The following is an 18095-nucleotide window of genomic DNA, read 5'->3' as shown; positions in this document are numbered from 1 at the left end:
GGCAAAAAGCACTTATTCTAGAGGTTATTTATAATAAGTGCATTTTAACTTTAAAGATAATGTGTATCGGAATTCTGATTCCTTTTTTGCGGGGTAAGAGGCAAACATGATTTGTCTGCCGTAAACAAGAATGGTTTCATAGTATATATAGATTTTGAAAAAAAAACTTGCATTCTTTCTAAACAAACACCAAAGATGATGTACAAATTGATATAGAAAAGGAAATCCTTAATGGACAAGAGACTGCAAGGCGCGGTAAGGCATAAGAGAAATGGTTGATAGAAAAATGCTGTTTATATTTAGTTGGTTTCATGGTTTGTAATGAGGAAATATTGCCATATTTCAGACTGCTGTAGTACAGTTTGGACCTAGTTCTCTGTCTATAGAGGTGTTTTCTAATGGTACACATCATGATCTCAAAACAGACATACAGTAAAAGGAATATATACAACAAGGTATTTATGTTTAGTAGTGTATAGAATAAATTACATGTTATTGGCATAAGAGATGAAATATTCAAGGACTTGTAGATTGCCTGTTTAGAATTAATTTCAGAAACATGTCTGTTCTCTGTTTGAATTTAATAGTAAGTAGTCATGGAAATTTGACACAGGGAATATGCTTTCCCTTTTATTATTATGATTTTGGATTGAAAAAATAATTATTTTTTTGTCCAGGGACTAAATTTGATGAAAAATACAGTTATTGAAATATCTATCATTTAATAATTAGGGTTTTATCTTAGTTATGTTTTGACCATTGCAAAATACTATAAAAAAAGAAACTATTCCCTTTGTTCTTAAAATGTTTTCTCACAGGGTCTTTGTACTATTTCCTCTTAGTGGAGAGATGACTCTGTTACAAGTTACAAAAAGTGTTTATATCATATAGATTTAAACACAATAATTTATTTCTGTTTAAAATTATTTATTTTAGGATGCATTAGCAGTATGGAATGGTAGACGTGTGATACTGTATGAATATTCTGAAGATAAGTCTACTATAAAGGCATCAGGCAGTTTTACCACAGATTCTATGATTATATGTATATATGAACAAAATGTCTACAGTATAGAAATGCAGAAGGTGCAAGTTAGGACATTCCAGGTATGTATACCCAAGAAGTTAGCACAAAGTGTTTACCTGTGATACGAGATAGTCCATAGTTTGTAGGGTGCTGCTGCTGATGAGTGGTTAGGGGCTGCCTTCAGATAGATCATCACTGCTGTGTGTTTGGGCTAAAGAATTGTTATATAAGAAAGCTATTTTCAGCTGGCTTGGTGATGGTTTGTGCCACCTTGGTGCCAAATGGTGCCTGAAATGATATCTGGCATGCCGACTGCGGCCCTCTTCTATCATTAAAGCTGTAAAATCAACTAAATTGCAATAGAATAAAACAAATATTTGTGACATTGTGACTAGTTATTCTTGAATATTAAAGAAAATTTTGATATTCTGGAAGTACATGTAATTGTTCTGTTTTCATTATACTCTTCAGTAGATAAAACATCAAAATGTATTGTCCTGTTTTAAGGTGTGGTGAAACTGTATCCACAGATGAGTATAAAAAAGAGTGTCAGAAATATTGAAATTTTAGCTTTGAATGTTTATTTACTGAAGATTATAATTTGTATATAATTATTTACAGGGTACAGTTAAACAGTCAATAAACTTCAGTGAAGTAGAAGGCCAGCCAGTATGTTTAGATGTATGTGGTACATATCTCTTGATAGGAACTGATATAGGCATACTCAAAGTGTTTGACTTGTCTAGAAGGTAATTCTCACATTATAATAATTCTTAACATTAGTATTTATTGAAGAGCCTTTGTAACAAATGTTTGTATCAAAAGTGCGTTAAAATGATGCATGAAGTCTTTACTATTGGCCTTTGGAAGGTCTGAGGACGGTGGTTCTATCAAGCTTTCATCATTGAAATAGATAAAATAAGGTATTACCTTAAGCATCTCAGTCTCTAGCAAAACTTTGAAGGAACAGGTGTTCAGTTAAACAAAAGGGAAGACTATAAAATGGTATTTTTGGCATTTATATACTGACTAGCATTGTATTTGTGTTGTAATGTTTAAAATTACCTCCTGTTGTTTGTTTGTAGTTTGTATTTTGACTGCTACTACCCATTTCATGTAAAATGATTGAAAGTATATTTACGTTCTGCCAACAGAGAAGCTAAACCACATAGTCATCCAAAGAATCTACATGAGCTGGTTCCAGGCTTTGGCAGTCTTCTTGCTTGTAAAGTCAACTGTAATGGTACCAAAGTTAGTGCTGCTATTAAAATGGTAAGTTCAGGTTAAACGTTTCCAATAAACATCTACCATTTGCGTTGCCAATTTTGCTTTGTGGTAAGTAGACAGTTTTACGTCCAAAGTGATCATCATATGAGCTGTGCCATGAGAAAACCAACATAGTGGCTTTGCGACCAGCATGGATCCAGTCCAGCCTGCGCATCCGCGCAGTCTGGTCAGGATCCATGCTGTTCGCTAACAGTTTCTCTAATAACAATAGGCTTTGAAAGCGAACAGCATGGGTCAGGATCCATGCTGTTCGCTAACAGTTTCTCTAATAACAATAGGCTTTGAAAGTGAACAGCATGGATCCTGACCAGACTGTGTGGAAGCGCAGGCTGGTCTGGATCTATGCTGGTCGCAAAACCACTATGTTGGTTTTCCCATGGCATGGTTCATATATTACTTGTTTCCAGGTTGCTTTTGTGTGTTCATAGATCTGTTAAAACTAAGATTGTGACCTGGTTGTCTGACATATTTTATTTTCATCGGATGTGAAAGATTTTGTAATGAAAGTATCATCATAAAGCCAAAGTAAAGGTTATGGTTAGTTAATGTTAGTCTTGGATGGTCTCCTGATATATATCAGCAGTTGTTCAAGTAACCATGGGCTTTGCAAATTATCAGTAACATGTAACCATCAACAGAAGTGACAAAAATGTATTTTATGTTCTGCTAAAGAGATGAGCAAAGTACCTGGAGAAAATTATCAGCTGGTTGAGTAAGGAGATATTGTACTTTTTCATTTGATACAGGATAGTTTTTTATTTCTGATGTCTGTTATTTTTATTTTACAGCAGAGTGGTAATCAGACAGATCCCAAGTTGTATTTCTGGGACATCGAGACAGACTCTTTATCCTACTTTAACTTTGAGACGGGTAAAGGTGAGCAGGATGACTATCCCCCAGAACAGATGGTCGGCATGCAGAAAGATAGTGCTATAGAAATGAGTGATGCTGATAGGTTAGTGTTCAGTTACATCCTTCTTGAAGGATTAGGCTATACCATATTCTGACAAGGCTTGCTTATCTCCTGGCATAGACAGGTATAAGTTTTTTCATGTTGACCATCTGTCTGTCATTTGATGCTCACAAATGGATACTGAAGTTGCATAAAGTAAATAAAAATGAATTCAGTCACTTTTATGGCAAAAATCTAACTACTGTTGCTAAAAGAACAAAGAAAGAACAAAAGGGTTGATACATGAGTGCCTTAGAAAACCTGAGCAATTCTGCCAATTCAGTTGTTGAAACCGCAATAACAGTTAAGTTGTTAATTTAGGAAGGTCTACTTACCTTGTATTTATTTATGATCTTTGATAGAAACAAACATTAACATGATTATATTAACCTACATATAGAGGTAAAGACCAAGCAGCGAAGGATATTGCGGGTCGCTTTCCAATCACCCATCACTGGGACGCTCATGATCCAAAACTTGTTGTTTGTGAGGCTCGTATCCTTCCAAGAACAGATAATAAAGAGGAGAAGAAACAGAAAGCTACCCTCACTAAACAGATAGAGGAAGGGCCAGTAAGTACAGGGGAGAAATACTTCATAAATTAATAGCTTTTAACCCTAAGGCTTACTCTACTAAATTTTTATATTGAACTTGTCCATCTTTCAATTTGGACAGTACCATTAACTGTTTAAAGTGGTGCTTACCAAAATTATACTAACTGAATGATGAACTGTGCAGATCATGATCAAATGTGCACGGATGTGCAAGCTGATCATGATCTACACTCAGGGTTTCCGCTGCTATTCGCCAATTCCTTTTTTGGCGAAAAAAAAATTAAATTGGCGGAAAAAAATTTCCACAGTTAACAATTTTAGATTTACGTAAAACAAACATCCGAGGTAAACCTGTATAGCAGTCTGTTTTACTACCGGATATCGTATCAAACAACACCGTTACAATAGAATCGTGCCGACTATCACCGATCAATAATATTATACACAGCGTGTCACGGATAATCCAATATTTAGCAATACACGACGACAATACACCGTGTCGATACCGAATTACACCTCTGGGCATAATTTAAAACTTCACCGAGTCACAGAGTGTTCCTCCACGCAAGAACGATTATCAGTCAATCTGATTTGCCAAATTAAGCCCGCCTACTATTACAAAAGCAAATGAAACGAAATATTTGCTGAGCGCTTCGTCTATAGCCCCACCCATTTTCTTGAGCCTAAAACGCAAGTTATTTTTAATATCAAGCCTATTCGCCGAAGTAATCGATAATAATGACAATTCGCTATACATTTATATGTATGAAACGTTATAGAAATTTAGATTTATATATAACGAAACTTAAAGCTTTTTAAAAAGCTTTTCAAAAGTCATAAAATAAAATAAAACACGCTGTTTTGGATAAGTGACCTTATCTAAATTTTGAAATAAGAAGTTAGAAATTAAAGAGCTAAATGTTCATGTTTTAGAAACATCTTAGTAGTGAAAAATGACCATTAAATGGAGATAATTCAAAATTGGTAAACTCTATATAGGGATAGTTTTATAGATTTGTTTTGAAAATTGTTGAGAAGATTAAAACCTATTTTTGATTCAGTGTGATATTAGGATAGACTGGTTCAAGAGCAAATTGCATGGTTAAAGTATGAAATGAAAAAGAGATTGAAAAAAAAATGGTATATAATTTTGAACTGACTACTTATCCTTACATGATAAATCAATGTTAATGTGTATGCATCTGCTTGTTGAGTTATTTTTGGAATGTAGAAAATAAATTTAAAAAACTGAACTAATTGAGTGATATTATATTCATTTTAATTTTTTCGACATTATTCATCCTCCGTCCGCCGCGCGCAACTTTTTCTTTAAAAAATTTAAGTGGCGGGAAAAAAAATGTGCCCAGTGGAAACCCTGACACTGGTTGCAAAGGCAGAATCAATTGTGTTTAGCATGCTAAGGGTTAACATGTTACTTCAGATATCAAATTTTAAAGCTGGCACTCCAGTCAATATATTAAGACGATTTGTTTGTTTGACTGAGTGTATCAGCATCAGTTATGCCATTGTGGGTATATAAGCTAACCAGTATTCTGTATTCTGCACCAGCACTGTCTCATTCTCCACAAGTAACTGACAATGTCTCTACATGACTCATGATGTGTTGGATGATGAATGACTTCAGACACACAGCCTTCCTTGGAATCATTACAGAGAAAATACTTCGCACCGGGGATCAACTGATGTCATCTTGATTCGTACATGTAGTCTTGTGCTAGCTAAGAATTTTAAATGTAAAGAATGTGAATATATCTCATATATAACCTTTCAGGTTGAAGTGATGGTTGTTTCATTGTTCTGTACACCAGAGAATGGAATACTGATACAGGACAGTTTTCCCCTCAGTGATGACTATAACTGTCTACTTGGTATTGAAGTTCCATATCACTACTTTGTTAGAAAGGTAAAATCAGGTCTACTTTTAAATTAGGTTAAGCGTACTGTTTTGAACTTCTGACCTTAAATTAATCATTAAAATAATACCCATATTTCTTAGGAAATATCTGAGCTTTTTATAGTCATTCTCATGATGAAAACAATTAAGGGAACTTGTAGTTCTTACAAGATTGTAAATTTTAAGATAAAATTTGGAGGTATAGATTTAAAAGATTTGTATTAGAATTACTGCTTAATCTGGTAAATGGATAATAGAAATTGAATTTTGAAGTAATTCCTACCAGTATATGATAGTTATTTTGTATCCATGACAGAATGAAACTAGTGAAGATGAGAACGCAAACCAGGAGTCTGGCCATTTAGTACGACCAGACACAGCCACTGTGATATACCCTAAACTTGTGTCTCGTACAACGATGCGAGACTTTGTCGGCCTGGAGAAGAGTGATAAACAAACTAGAGAAGCAATGTTGAACTTCAGCTATTACCTTACCATAGGCAACATGGATGAAGCTTTTAAAGCAATCAAATTAATTAAAAGGTTTGTTAACGGCTAATCAATTTAATTTTGCTAGTGTATGTGAATGTATCAAAATTAGATTACAAGGAGATCTTGAGTTTTATCGCCGTTTTATATATCCACTCTGCAAGGAAAACCTCAAACATTATGTTTTGAGGAGACTAAATTTTCACCATAAGTGTAAGAAAGCTTTATCCCTATTGTGAGAGGGCCTCTGTAGCTGAGTGGTTAAGGTCTCTTACTTCAAATTGTTTATCCTACAGCGATGTGCGTATGGAACATTGCTTAGGGTGCACATTTCTTCATGTGAGGAAGACATCAAGCTGGTTATACAAGGTCGTCGAGGTGCCTGCCCTTGCATTTAGCAATGCCTGGTAGGGCACCTGGTGTATTCCTCCATCATAAAAAGCTGGAAGAGTCGCCTTGTGAACTAAATTGTGTCATTTCGACTATATATACCCAACAAATGAATAAATGAATTGTCACTGTGGTTAAATGGAGGTACATATTCATTTTATACCATAAAGCTTCTTTAAGTTTAACACAACTTGTAAATTCCAGTTATTGGTGTGACTGGAATTTTTAGACAACTGTAAGTCTGTTAGAAAGTTTTTCCATTTGAATTGGTAATTTTCTGCTTGAATGTTTTCAAGCAGAAATGTAGCGCAGTATTCTGTTTAAACTTCTCATTTTGTGAAATGTTTTTAATTTAGTGAGTCAGTATGGGAGAATATGGCTAAGATGTGTGTGAAATCTCGGCGGCTTGATGTAGCCAGTGTATGTTTAGGTAATATGGGGCACGCACGAGGGGCAAAGGCCTTGAGGGAAGCACTTAAAGAACCTGAATTAGATGCAAAGGTTGCTACACTAGCAATGCAGTTAGGCTTATTTGTAAGTATTTCTTTATTTTCTATTAGATGGTGGAAATCAGAAATTAAATCTGTCTGGATGATGCAGTACAATTTTGCCATGTTGTATAACAAAACAAAACATGAGCTTTAGCTATTGTAGGTTATATTTCCACTTTGATGTTTTCTTTATCTTTTTGCAAAGCAGAAATTTTTTACTCACATAAAATTAAATGAAATAGGCAGAAACCTGTTAATAGTAAAATTACTTGCAGTAAGTTTAGACTCAAAACATGCTGTCATGGTCATGGCTTGTGTAATTAAACGTACAAAATAAAGTCTCCATTGTAGTGCTTAAAATGTCTGTCCTATTGTTTGTAGGAGGATGCAGAGAGACTATTAAGGAACTGTAAAAGATATGACTTGCTGAATGAATTCTACCAGAATGCAGGCCAGTGGGGAAAGGTAAGTTTTTGCAGTTTTTATAGCCTTAAGGATTTTCATCTCAGTATTGCTTACTTGTAGAGCCACTTATGATAGGTAAAATTGTTTTCTTTGTATAACAAGAGTTATCTATAATATTGTAAAAGCCCAAAAATTTGATATTTTGTTCGAAATCCCTTTACCATACATCAGATTTGGAAAGTTGTTGCTATTCCCTGTGCCATACATCATTTGATGAATGTTTTCTAAGCCACATAGTTACCAAGTATCAAATTTGGTATGCTTTGACTAGTCTCAAATTAGAATGTATGCTCGGTCATAAAATTGTGTTAGCTGCTTTGGCAGGATAAATAAATAGCTGCATCTGAACTTTCAACTCTGAACTCAGTTTGTATGGTGGATTTTTCACTCTAGCAGCATTTGAATTTCAGTGATCAGTTAACAGTTGTATTTAGTTGTATGTTCAAGCACATAAAATTTTGAGGCAAACTCATTTTAAGGCTTACAACTTCAGTTTCGGTTTTGGATACTTGGAATGTTACAAGAATTGAACAGTTTGAATGTTTGTTTTCTGTGTAGGCAATGGAGACAGCAGAGATGTATGACAGGATACATTTACGTACAACATACTACAGCTATGCTAAACATCTCGAGGCTAACGGAGAAATGACAGAAGCTATACCAAAGTAATTACTCATTTCTTCTGATTTTCAAAAAAAAGAAAATAATTTGATGTTCACATTTATTCATTAAAATTTTAAATTATTTATCAGGGGAAGAGAACATAATAGTGTTTGTCATGATAGGTTAAGATACTTAAGTGTGGAAATGTGAAACTTCTCATTATTTTATAAGATGCATATAGACATTATCTTTTATGTTTTCACATGTCCACATTTCAAAACAATGGTTTAAAGCATTGTAGATACAGCTCTCATGTAATCTTTAGCCACCCTGGTAAGCTCATTAGTTTTAGAACAAGACTTCCAGTCTGGGTGGTGCAGGTTCAAATCTCTGTTGAGATAAGTCTTGTCTGTGATGATTAATTGAAAACATTATTTTTAAAGTCACTTATCTTTTCACCACTGATTCATGTAAGGAAGTTGTAGAGTACTTGCAGAGAATTGGTTGATAGTGATAAGGACTTCAGGAACTCTGGTAAGTTAAATGACCATCGTATATAACTCATAAAGTGACGTCTAATCTATCAAAATATAACAGTTTGTAAGAATATGATTTGATTTCAGTTTTGAGAAGTCAGACACTCATAGATTTGAAGTTCCCAGAATGCTCTTTGATGAACCAGATGCACTAGAACAGTATATACTCAAACATAAAGATAAGTAAGTAAACGTGTGTCTCCGATATTAGATATGTATAATCTGGATACTTTATTTTATGTTAAAACAGTATTTTTTCCAAGGAAAAGGGGGGAAATGTTAATCAGTTTAAGGGTGTAGTTGGAAGGTTTACAGTGTTTAAGCTAATGTGATGTGATATGATTTTATTAGCATGAATTTTGCAGTTTCAGCAGAGTTTACCATTTTGTGGGGACAGGACTTTGTGGATTTCATATTTGAAAAATAATATGAAAATCTGTTTGGCTGGATTCCATTCTGTTTATTGAAGCAGCTATGAAATTCATGAATATTTAGTATAATATTGATTTCGCTTTATTTTTATTGCTGTTAGTGAAACATGACAGTATGTTACTGGAATCAGCTATTGCAGAACAGTTTTATCATTTTGGTTGCATGGTTTTGTAAGATCTCCCCTCAAATGTCTAAGTACTGTTCATCAAGGCTTTATTTCTACACAGATCCTTACATAAATGGTGGGCTCAGTACATGGAAAGTCTGGGCGAGATGGACACAGCATTACAGTTTTATGAAATGGCTCGTGATTATCTGTCTCTAGTCCGAGTCTACTGCTACTGTGGTAATATGGACAAGGTGAGTCGGTTTATCTTGCAGTGCCAGTTTTCACCAGTGTTTAAAGTCTGAAACTTAGTCTCTAACTTTAGCCTGCTAAATTTCTAACATGTACTGGTCCATCATTCAATTTCGGCAATACCATTTATTATTTGAAGGGGTGTTCACTAAAAATTTACTGACTAAATAGCAAACAGTGAAGACCCATAATCAGCCTGCACAGACATGCTGGCAGATCTTAGTCTGCACCAGTTGCAAAGCCAGTAGGCTTAAGATTAAAATGGTTGATTTTCTCTTTGCACTGTTATTCTTAAATTAGCATGAAGAGAAATAAAATTTTGCATGAGTATTCATTCTGTCACTGCAAACTGCTCTATAAAGTTTCATTAGTATGAATTCGCTAAAAACTTGAATATTTTCCATTCTGAAGTCCAAGGTTGGTGAGTATGCCATTGGGTTCAGTTGTTTCTTTTTATGGACTTAGACCTTATGTAATAAACGGTAATTGTTTCCACAGCAGTTTTGAAATAACAAAATAGTAGTTTCTTTAATGGTATTTCAAAATGTTAAAAAAGAAAAGTTCCTATGATGAAAGTAATGGTATCTGCTGAACTTCTTTGACATGACTCTGTAGATACTGTACTTGGTGATAAATTGAACATGGCTAATAGTAGCCAAATTGTCATCCATACTGAAGATGAAAATTGAATATATCAAGTTTAGTTAAGACATAGAGAATTAAAGTAAAGTATGTTGAGGTGGCATTTTATGCTTTAGGAAATTGTGTTCTGGCTGTTTCAAGCATTCAAACTTTAAAGAGAACAGAATGTTTTGAAGTGTTTAATCAGAGTATTTATATAATGTTAATTGAACATGGGATTTTTATGTTAATCAGGCATCAGAAATATGTAATGAGACAGGAGATAAAGCAGGATGTTATCATTTAGCTCGACAACTAGAGAACCAGGACCACATCAAGGAGGCCATACATTTCTTCCAGAGGGCAGAGGCTTTTGGAAATGCCATCAGATTATGCAAAGTATGTTTTAATAGCTCCTGATAGCAACTCACTTACATTTTCTTTTGGTCTTTTGTTTGGCTGTAATTAATTTACAGTTACTGTTTTATCTCTTCTTTTTAATCTCTTTACAAAGTTTGATGCCAATGTAAAGAATTTGAGTGAAATAGGTATTGGAATCCATATTAGACAGAGTTAGCTTTAAATTCAATGAGGTTTGTACCATGTGAAGAAATGTACTTAATGCAGTTATATCCTTCAGATGAAAAAGTTCTGATAACTCTATTTTTATAAGTACACATAATCCTACAAAATATCAGCCACTCTTTTATTTGGTCTTGTCACTGTAGAGGTTTAATTGGTTCATAAGCAGGTTTATTTCTTTCTTTAAGGAACATAATTATGAAGATCAGATGATGAATCTGGCGTTGATGGGTCGACCTGAAGACATGATGGAGGCTGCAAGATACTATGAGGATAAACCAGGACAACAAGATAAAGCTGTCATGTTGTACCACAAGGTAATTAGTTACCTTATCACATTTAAATTGTGTGGCCTCCATGACCGAGTGGTTGAGTTCACTTACTTTGAAACACTTGCCTATCTCCACTGTGGGTTTGAAACCTTGCTTTGAGTGTAGAATTCTGTCATGTGGAGAGGTCATCTGGCTGGTTTATTGAAGGTTGGTGGTTTTTCCCAGGTACTGTCCCCAGGGTCTTCTTTCACCATTTAAAGCTGCAAAGTTACTATATTACCTATAATTATGTTGGTGTGATGTTGAACCCAACGAAAAAAACAAAATACATTTAAATTGCACAAGTTTTAAAGTTACAGTTGAAAGTAAATTAGATTTCTTAGAAAGAGTATGCTGTATTTATGTCTCCCCCAGGAGACATATTGTTTTTGCCCTGTCCGTCCGTCCGTCCGTCCATCCATCCGTACGTCACACTTCATTTCCGAGCAATAACTGGAGAACCATTTGACCTAGAACCTTCAAACTTCATAGGGTTATAGGGCTGCTGGAGTAGACGACCCTTATTGTTTTTGGGGTCACTCCGTCAAAGGTCAAGGTCATAGGGGCCTGAACATTGAAAACCATTTCCGATCAATAACTAGAGAACCACTTGACCCAGAATGTTGAAACTTCATAGGATGATTGGTCATGAAGAGTAGATGACCCCTATTGATTTTGGGGTCACTCCGTCAAAGGTCAAGGTCACAGGGGCCTGAACATTGAAAACCATTTCCAATCAATAACTAGAGAACCACTTGACCCAGAATGTTGAAACTTCATAGGATGATTGATCATGAAGAGTAGATGACCCCTATTGATTTTGGGGTCACTCCGTCAAAGTTCAAGGTCACAGGGGCCTGAACATTGAAAACCATTTCCGATCAATAACTAGAGAACCACTTGACCCAGGATGTTGAAACTTCATAGGATGATTGATCATGAAGAGTAGATGACCCCTATTGATTTTGGGGTCACTCCGTCAAAGGTCAAGGTCACAGGGGCCTGAACATTGAAAACCATTTCCAATCAATAACTAGAGAACCACTTGACCCCGAATGTTGAAACTTCATAGGATGATTGGTCATGAAGAGTAGATGACCCCTATTGATTTTGGGGTCACTCTGTCAAAGGTCAAGGTCACAGGGGCCTGAACATTGAAAACCATTTCCGATCAATAACTAGAGAACCACTTGACCCAGAATGTTGAAACTTCATAGGATGATTGGTCATAAAGAGTAATTGACCCCTATTGATTTTGGGGTCACTCCGTCAAAGGTCAAGGTCACAGGGGCCTGAACATGGAAAACCATTTCCGATCAATAACTTGAGAACCACTTGACCCAGAATGTTGAAACTTCATAGGATGATTGTACATGCAAAGTAGATGACCCCTATCGATTTTGGGGTCACTCCATTAAAGGTCAAGGTCACAGGGGCCTGAACATTGAAAACCATTTCCGGTCAATAACTTGAGAACCACTTGACCCAGAGTGTTGAAACTTAATAGGATGATTGGTCATGCAGAGTAGATATCCTATTGGTCATGCAGAGTAGATGACCCCTAACGATTTTGGGATCACTCTGTGAAAGGTCAAGGTCACAGGGGCTCGAACATTGAAAACCATTTCCGGTCAGTAACTTGAGAACCACTTGACCCAGAATGATGAAACTTCATAGGATGATTCAGGGGCGTAACTGGGCCTGTTTTGTGAATACGCACGATTGCTAGGGGGGTTCGGTGGCATGCTCCCCCGGGAAAATTTTTTTCTTAGGACGTCTCTGGTGCGTTCTGGAGGGTATCCAGATGACGAATTTCAATATAAAAATGATACAATTCACGGTAGCAAATTTGATTTAATACATTTTTTCATCTTTAACAGCCGATCTGAACCACATTATTATAAGTGACCAGAGAGGGTCCATCACTTGATCTAACATATCAAGTATGCCCAACTGAATAGCAATGATTTTACGGCACAGTGCTAAAAATCATCAAAATATGCAGAACATTTTTCAGATAATGACAGGAGTTAATTAATTATACGTTTCGTTTTTTACACGCTTCAATCATGAAAAAAACCCACAAAATTTCCCTGATTGACTATAGATTGCTATGGTTGACGGGCTCGTGTCGTATCAATGGTCAGTGCGACATCTTCTATTAACATTGTTATATATTCAAACACGGAAGAGCCAAACATCCCCTTTTCCTGTTTGCAAATATGTCAACAACATGTTCTGCACTAATTTCCTGCTCTCAATAAATGTTCAGGAGTCCTAACCCGGACAACCGCTTTCTGTACTCATTGTACTGCGCAGATAGGTCTTCACCCTTCTCATAGTGGAGAAGGATCTTTCTGCGGTTGCAGTTGAGACTGACATCACTAACAGAATGATCAGACATTTTCTGATGCTTGGGTACATATCGGACGCATACTCCAAGCTTTCAGCGAGGTCTCCTCAGTGCATCCGATGTCCACCAAATGCGCCAACAATCACATTCCCTGAGAAAGAGGTCCTCGGTGACATCTACCGGCAGGTTGGCACTGTAAAATTGGAAAACTTCTTCTTTGCATTGTTCCTGTGAAAACGGACGTGACACCTTCAGCTTGGCTGAACGAGTCATTGTCCACAGAGGGTACTACTTTAAGGTCCCTTAGGGGCTATGAGTATACTCAACCGTAATCCAATACCCAATGGGGACATTGTAGTATGCTCAACTGAAAAAATACTAATAGCCCCTGCAGACACAGTGTACAGATACATCCTTGTTGAACGGCTAATTAAGGGCAATAAAATAAATTTTAAATACATGTATTTTCGAAATCCATTTTGTAGTGATAAGTTTATCTACCATTTAATTCATATTTGAAAACAAGGCCAATTTTTTTTTATTATTATTAGTTTTACCGATTTATTCGGAAAAAGGTAGGACAGGAAGAGGTGGGAAAAAGAAGTGTCCTCAATTGTAAAGTATTTTTGTAAGATCTCAAATGCAGCCCTGTTCAACCTGAACTGAAACTACCAACAAGGCAACACTCTCACAAAATGAAATGATGATTATTGAATCAAACAGCAGCCACATCTCTGTTCACAAGGCAATCGCTGACAGCCAAAGGACAGACAGCGGTTGATCACAAAAGCTTACCTGGTGTACCTGTGCTCAGTTGTTCTCAACATGTTCAAAATACGCATTTTTATTGTTCTTGTATTTTTATTCAAGAAGGCTTGTAATTGCTCAGCAGTTGGTGCCGAGTGGATACTGGTTCAAATCCGGCTATAGCCCATTACTTTTATATGTTAAGTGATTAAGGTCACTAATTTTATATTCTTACACAATGTCATACCATCATCTGTGGAACAAGTTTTGAATCCCAGTGCTCAACGAACCCCATCTGTGAAATAAGTTCGCAGATAAAAGTGAAAGACAATCGTTTTTTTTTTCTCACATTAAAATGATTTTCTTTGATTTAAATAATAAGATATTAGCAATAAAAATACACTTATCATATAGTTTACAGATTTGATGATTTAAAGATGATACATTAACAGTGTACCCCTTATAAATAAAAAAAAAAAACTGGAATAAAACCTTTTTGCAGCAAATATGAAGGAGTCAGGACATTTCTTGTTTTATTATATCCCAATCCATATTCAAAAACTCATCTTTTTTTTAAATGTATATGATTTGTTCTTAAGCATTAAACATTATTTTCATGTATAATCAGTATGGAACCTGTTTTCTGATATTCCTGCCCTTAAACTGTTATTTGAATTAAAAAAAAACCAGGAAAAAAACAACAAACAAACAAAAACAAAAACGTTAAAAAAAACAATTCTCTAATGCCATAAAATAATTTAGGATCGGGCCAAACATTTAGAGTATGTCGGGATACCGGAAACAAACAATATTTTTTACACCTTAGCAATGATTTTTCCCTGTTTAAAACGTTGCTGTTTAACTCAGGGGATGTTTTCAGTATTTCGGCGGGCCCTTAGTATTGTAACCGAATCTACTTCTCACTGATTCAGCTAATAGTTGGCAGAAACTTTCCTGCCTTATAAATCTCATATATTCACTGCCACCATCCCTTATTGAGAAATCAATTTGCTATCCTGGTTAGCTTTGGCAAAATAATGTCTGTACTGCTGCCACTAGCCGAGTTAGCATAATAATAACAAAAGTGAATTTACTAATACTAATTTATTCTTTCACTCTGAATAAACAGTCATACATAATCCAGAAATTGCGACATATAACTTTCATTTCAACGGGGTACACTAGAGCTTAACTTAATTCGTCTTAACATAGTTCATCAAAGTCCCCCCTTTTAGATATTCAGACCTTTATATACTGGAGTACCTGAAAATCACAGATATACCCGAAGACCCAACTATCTCGGGTAGACCCATAGGCCCCAATGTTTCAGGTTACTTATGATGAACTACATCACAAAAAAAAACAAAGGGTTTAAGTCTTACTTTTTTAGAAATGATGGGTTAACCTGTAAATGTCATAAATTAATGTAATTACAGACCCAATATGTCAAATTAACTCCAGGCCTACTTATTCCAGTTACAAGGCAGAAATATAAGATTTACAACAGTATCTGAAACTTTCAGGTTAACCTGATAATCAATGGTTACAGTACATAATAAACTGGCTGGAAATCCCAGGTTCTTACTGACCAATACTTAACACCCAATTAAGCAATTAACAGTTTCATTATACTCTACCAATTATAACTATTAGCAATAATTATGACAAAAGTATCAAAATTAATATTCATATCTCTTAAGAGAAAGGTTTGCATGATTGTATGGTTGATATTTTATATTTTCATATGTATGTATCTTGCAAATTGAAACTTTAATAAAAATGATATCTGTCTGTTAATACAAAGAAAAATGTGTTGCATTTAAGAAATTAGAACAGTATACTCAATGCAATGTTTTGCTTCCACACAAAATAATCGTCTCTACAATACAAGTAACTATCTGTCTATTTTTCTCAATTATTTCATGATACTGCGATGAAGGAGTCTTTTCATTGTCCTTTCTGTCCCTCCTAATAACAGCCAAAAAGTTATCTGCAGCACTTGATTACTGAACATGGTAAGGATGTGACAGGTTCTCTAGAGAGCTTCTTATTACGTGGGTTATGTTCACCAAATAAAAAGCAGTTAACGCAGTAGACTCCTTTAGACTTAACTGAATATCGCAACAACTTGTAATCCACAAACCACAAAGCTTGTGTCTTTGGCATTTAGTCACTATTATAAAAAAGAAAAAAATGAGAGCTGATAAAACATGTCTCGCTGGATTCGAACCTAGAACCCATAGATTCGACAGCGAGTGCTCTACCAAAAGACCTATGGCGACTATACGATTGCGCAATATATATTATTGTAGTATTTAAACAGTTGCTGTACCCACCCTAACAGTTTGCCACTTCTTGGAAGTTCAATTTCTAATGTTAAAAAAAAGTGCACTTGTAGCAATTCAAAATTATGGCAGATGTTCAGTTAATTTACTATGATGATGTAGAATATAATTATATAGATGTAGATCTAGAACTAACCAGAAGAGATTCTACATCATTCTAAGTTAACTTACTTAAATGGGAAATCAAAAACATGGACTTGCTTCCATTCGTGAATGAGTAATGCCACGTTTTCATATTTATTACAAGACCTTGGGTTATCTGTGCTTTCAAAAACGTCAGCGTAAGGCGGCGAAGTGCCACAGTCAGCCATTTCAAACATTCACGGCTTGTTTACATGTTACATTTGGAATATACCGAGATACAACGATAAAGCGAGAAAATCAAGGGTTATAAACAGTGACACGAAGTAGGTCTGCGGTCGGCTTTTTGTGAGGGACTTTTCTCAGGGTTCGCACAGGCCTTGAAAAGTCCTTGAATTCGACGGTAGTCCTTGAAAACTCCTTGAAAATGACAAAAACCCTAAAAAACCTGGAAAAATACTTGAATTTTGAAAAAAAACTCCTTGAATTTGACCTTTCACTCCTTGAAAATATTCTTTCCGTAACTTTTCTTTGCAAAAAGAATTTAAGGCTTAAAATAAATCGGAGAAAATGAAAATAAATTCGTGAAATTGCAGGATCGGGTCACCCGTATGCTATTGTTGTTGTTGTTTAGTAAATTCCTCCGTTGACTTTTCGGAGCACCCAAGATCTAGCTGTATCTTGGTAGTATGCAGATCGATCCTTCCTGAATCGCGAATTAAGTAATCCACTTTAAATCACACACAGATTGTAACTAGATATTTACACCCTAACACTTCCGGGGGGGGATATACAAGGGGGATTATCTTTACTTAATGATTAAAAAGTACTTAAGTATTGCATTATGGGTCACTGTCCGAAAGTCCCCTGCACCTTGCCAAGTGGAGCCTTAACAGCAATTCTCTTGATAGCAACTCTATTATAGTGGTCTACGGCCACACTTTATCGATATTTACAGAGTGCTATTTCTACTATATCACCGTTTGCATGTTTCCGTTTCTGTTTAAAAAAGTACGGGGAATAATAACTCGCAATTTTTAGCTATTTGCGAGTGTTTTCAGTGAATTAAAATGAGTAAGAAAAATAAACATGTTTACTCAAGTAAGCGGGAGACAAAAGACGAATATAAACAGTGGCTGAAGCCCTATAGAGCAGACAGAACGAAGTGTATTTGTACGTCGTGTGACAAAATTTTGAGGTATCATTAGTAGGAGTGTGCTAAAAAATCACAAGAAAAGCGATAAACCTCAGCAAAATAGTGAATCACATCAATCTAATAATCGAATTACGTCATTTTAAAAGGTGTGACAAGTGATGGTTGTTTTATTTTTGCATTACATAATAAAAGTTGTTCAGATTAGATCGTGGTTTTGAAAAAAAATAGTGCTTGAAAAATTGTAAAAAGTCCTTGAAAAGTACTTGAATTTTGTCTCTGATATTCTGTATGAACCATGTTTCTCATTTTGAGATAAAGAACTCAAGAATTCAGCTGTGATCGATAGGAATTTAATGCCTAACCCCCCTTAGGCATCGATTTTTAATGCAGATTTCACCTT

The 18095-nt window shown here is 35.4% G+C and overlaps 1 protein-coding gene across 1 annotated transcript in view; it reads left to right on the top strand.

Annotated features, from left to right (window-relative positions):
• LOC123563113 (intraflagellar transport protein 140 homolog) overlaps window positions 1–18095 on the top strand; it is a 47384-nt gene that overhangs the window by 18268 nt on the left and 11021 nt on the right. The window contains exons 11-26 of the mRNA XM_053524300.1: window positions 347–432; window positions 556–586; window positions 937–1107; window positions 1649–1776; window positions 2182–2299; window positions 3103–3269; window positions 3667–3838; window positions 5613–5744; window positions 6052–6278; window positions 6971–7148; window positions 7487–7570; window positions 8129–8235; window positions 8797–8892; window positions 9369–9501; window positions 10376–10519; window positions 10891–11019. Coding sequence (XP_053380275.1) covers window positions 347–432; window positions 556–586; window positions 937–1107; window positions 1649–1776; window positions 2182–2299; window positions 3103–3269; window positions 3667–3838; window positions 5613–5744; window positions 6052–6278; window positions 6971–7148; window positions 7487–7570; window positions 8129–8235; window positions 8797–8892; window positions 9369–9501; window positions 10376–10519; window positions 10891–11019 — 2103 coding nt within the window. The remainder of the gene's footprint in view (window positions 1–346; window positions 433–555; window positions 587–936; window positions 1108–1648; window positions 1777–2181; window positions 2300–3102; window positions 3270–3666; window positions 3839–5612; window positions 5745–6051; window positions 6279–6970; window positions 7149–7486; window positions 7571–8128; window positions 8236–8796; window positions 8893–9368; window positions 9502–10375; window positions 10520–10890; window positions 11020–18095) is intronic.

The sequence above is a fragment of the Mercenaria mercenaria genome, chromosome 2, assembly GCF_021730395.1.
Source record: "Mercenaria mercenaria strain notata chromosome 2, MADL_Memer_1, whole genome shotgun sequence".
NCBI lineage: Eukaryota > Metazoa > Mollusca > Bivalvia > Venerida > Veneridae > Mercenaria > Mercenaria mercenaria.
This window is presented reverse-complemented; position numbering and strand designations above follow the sequence as displayed.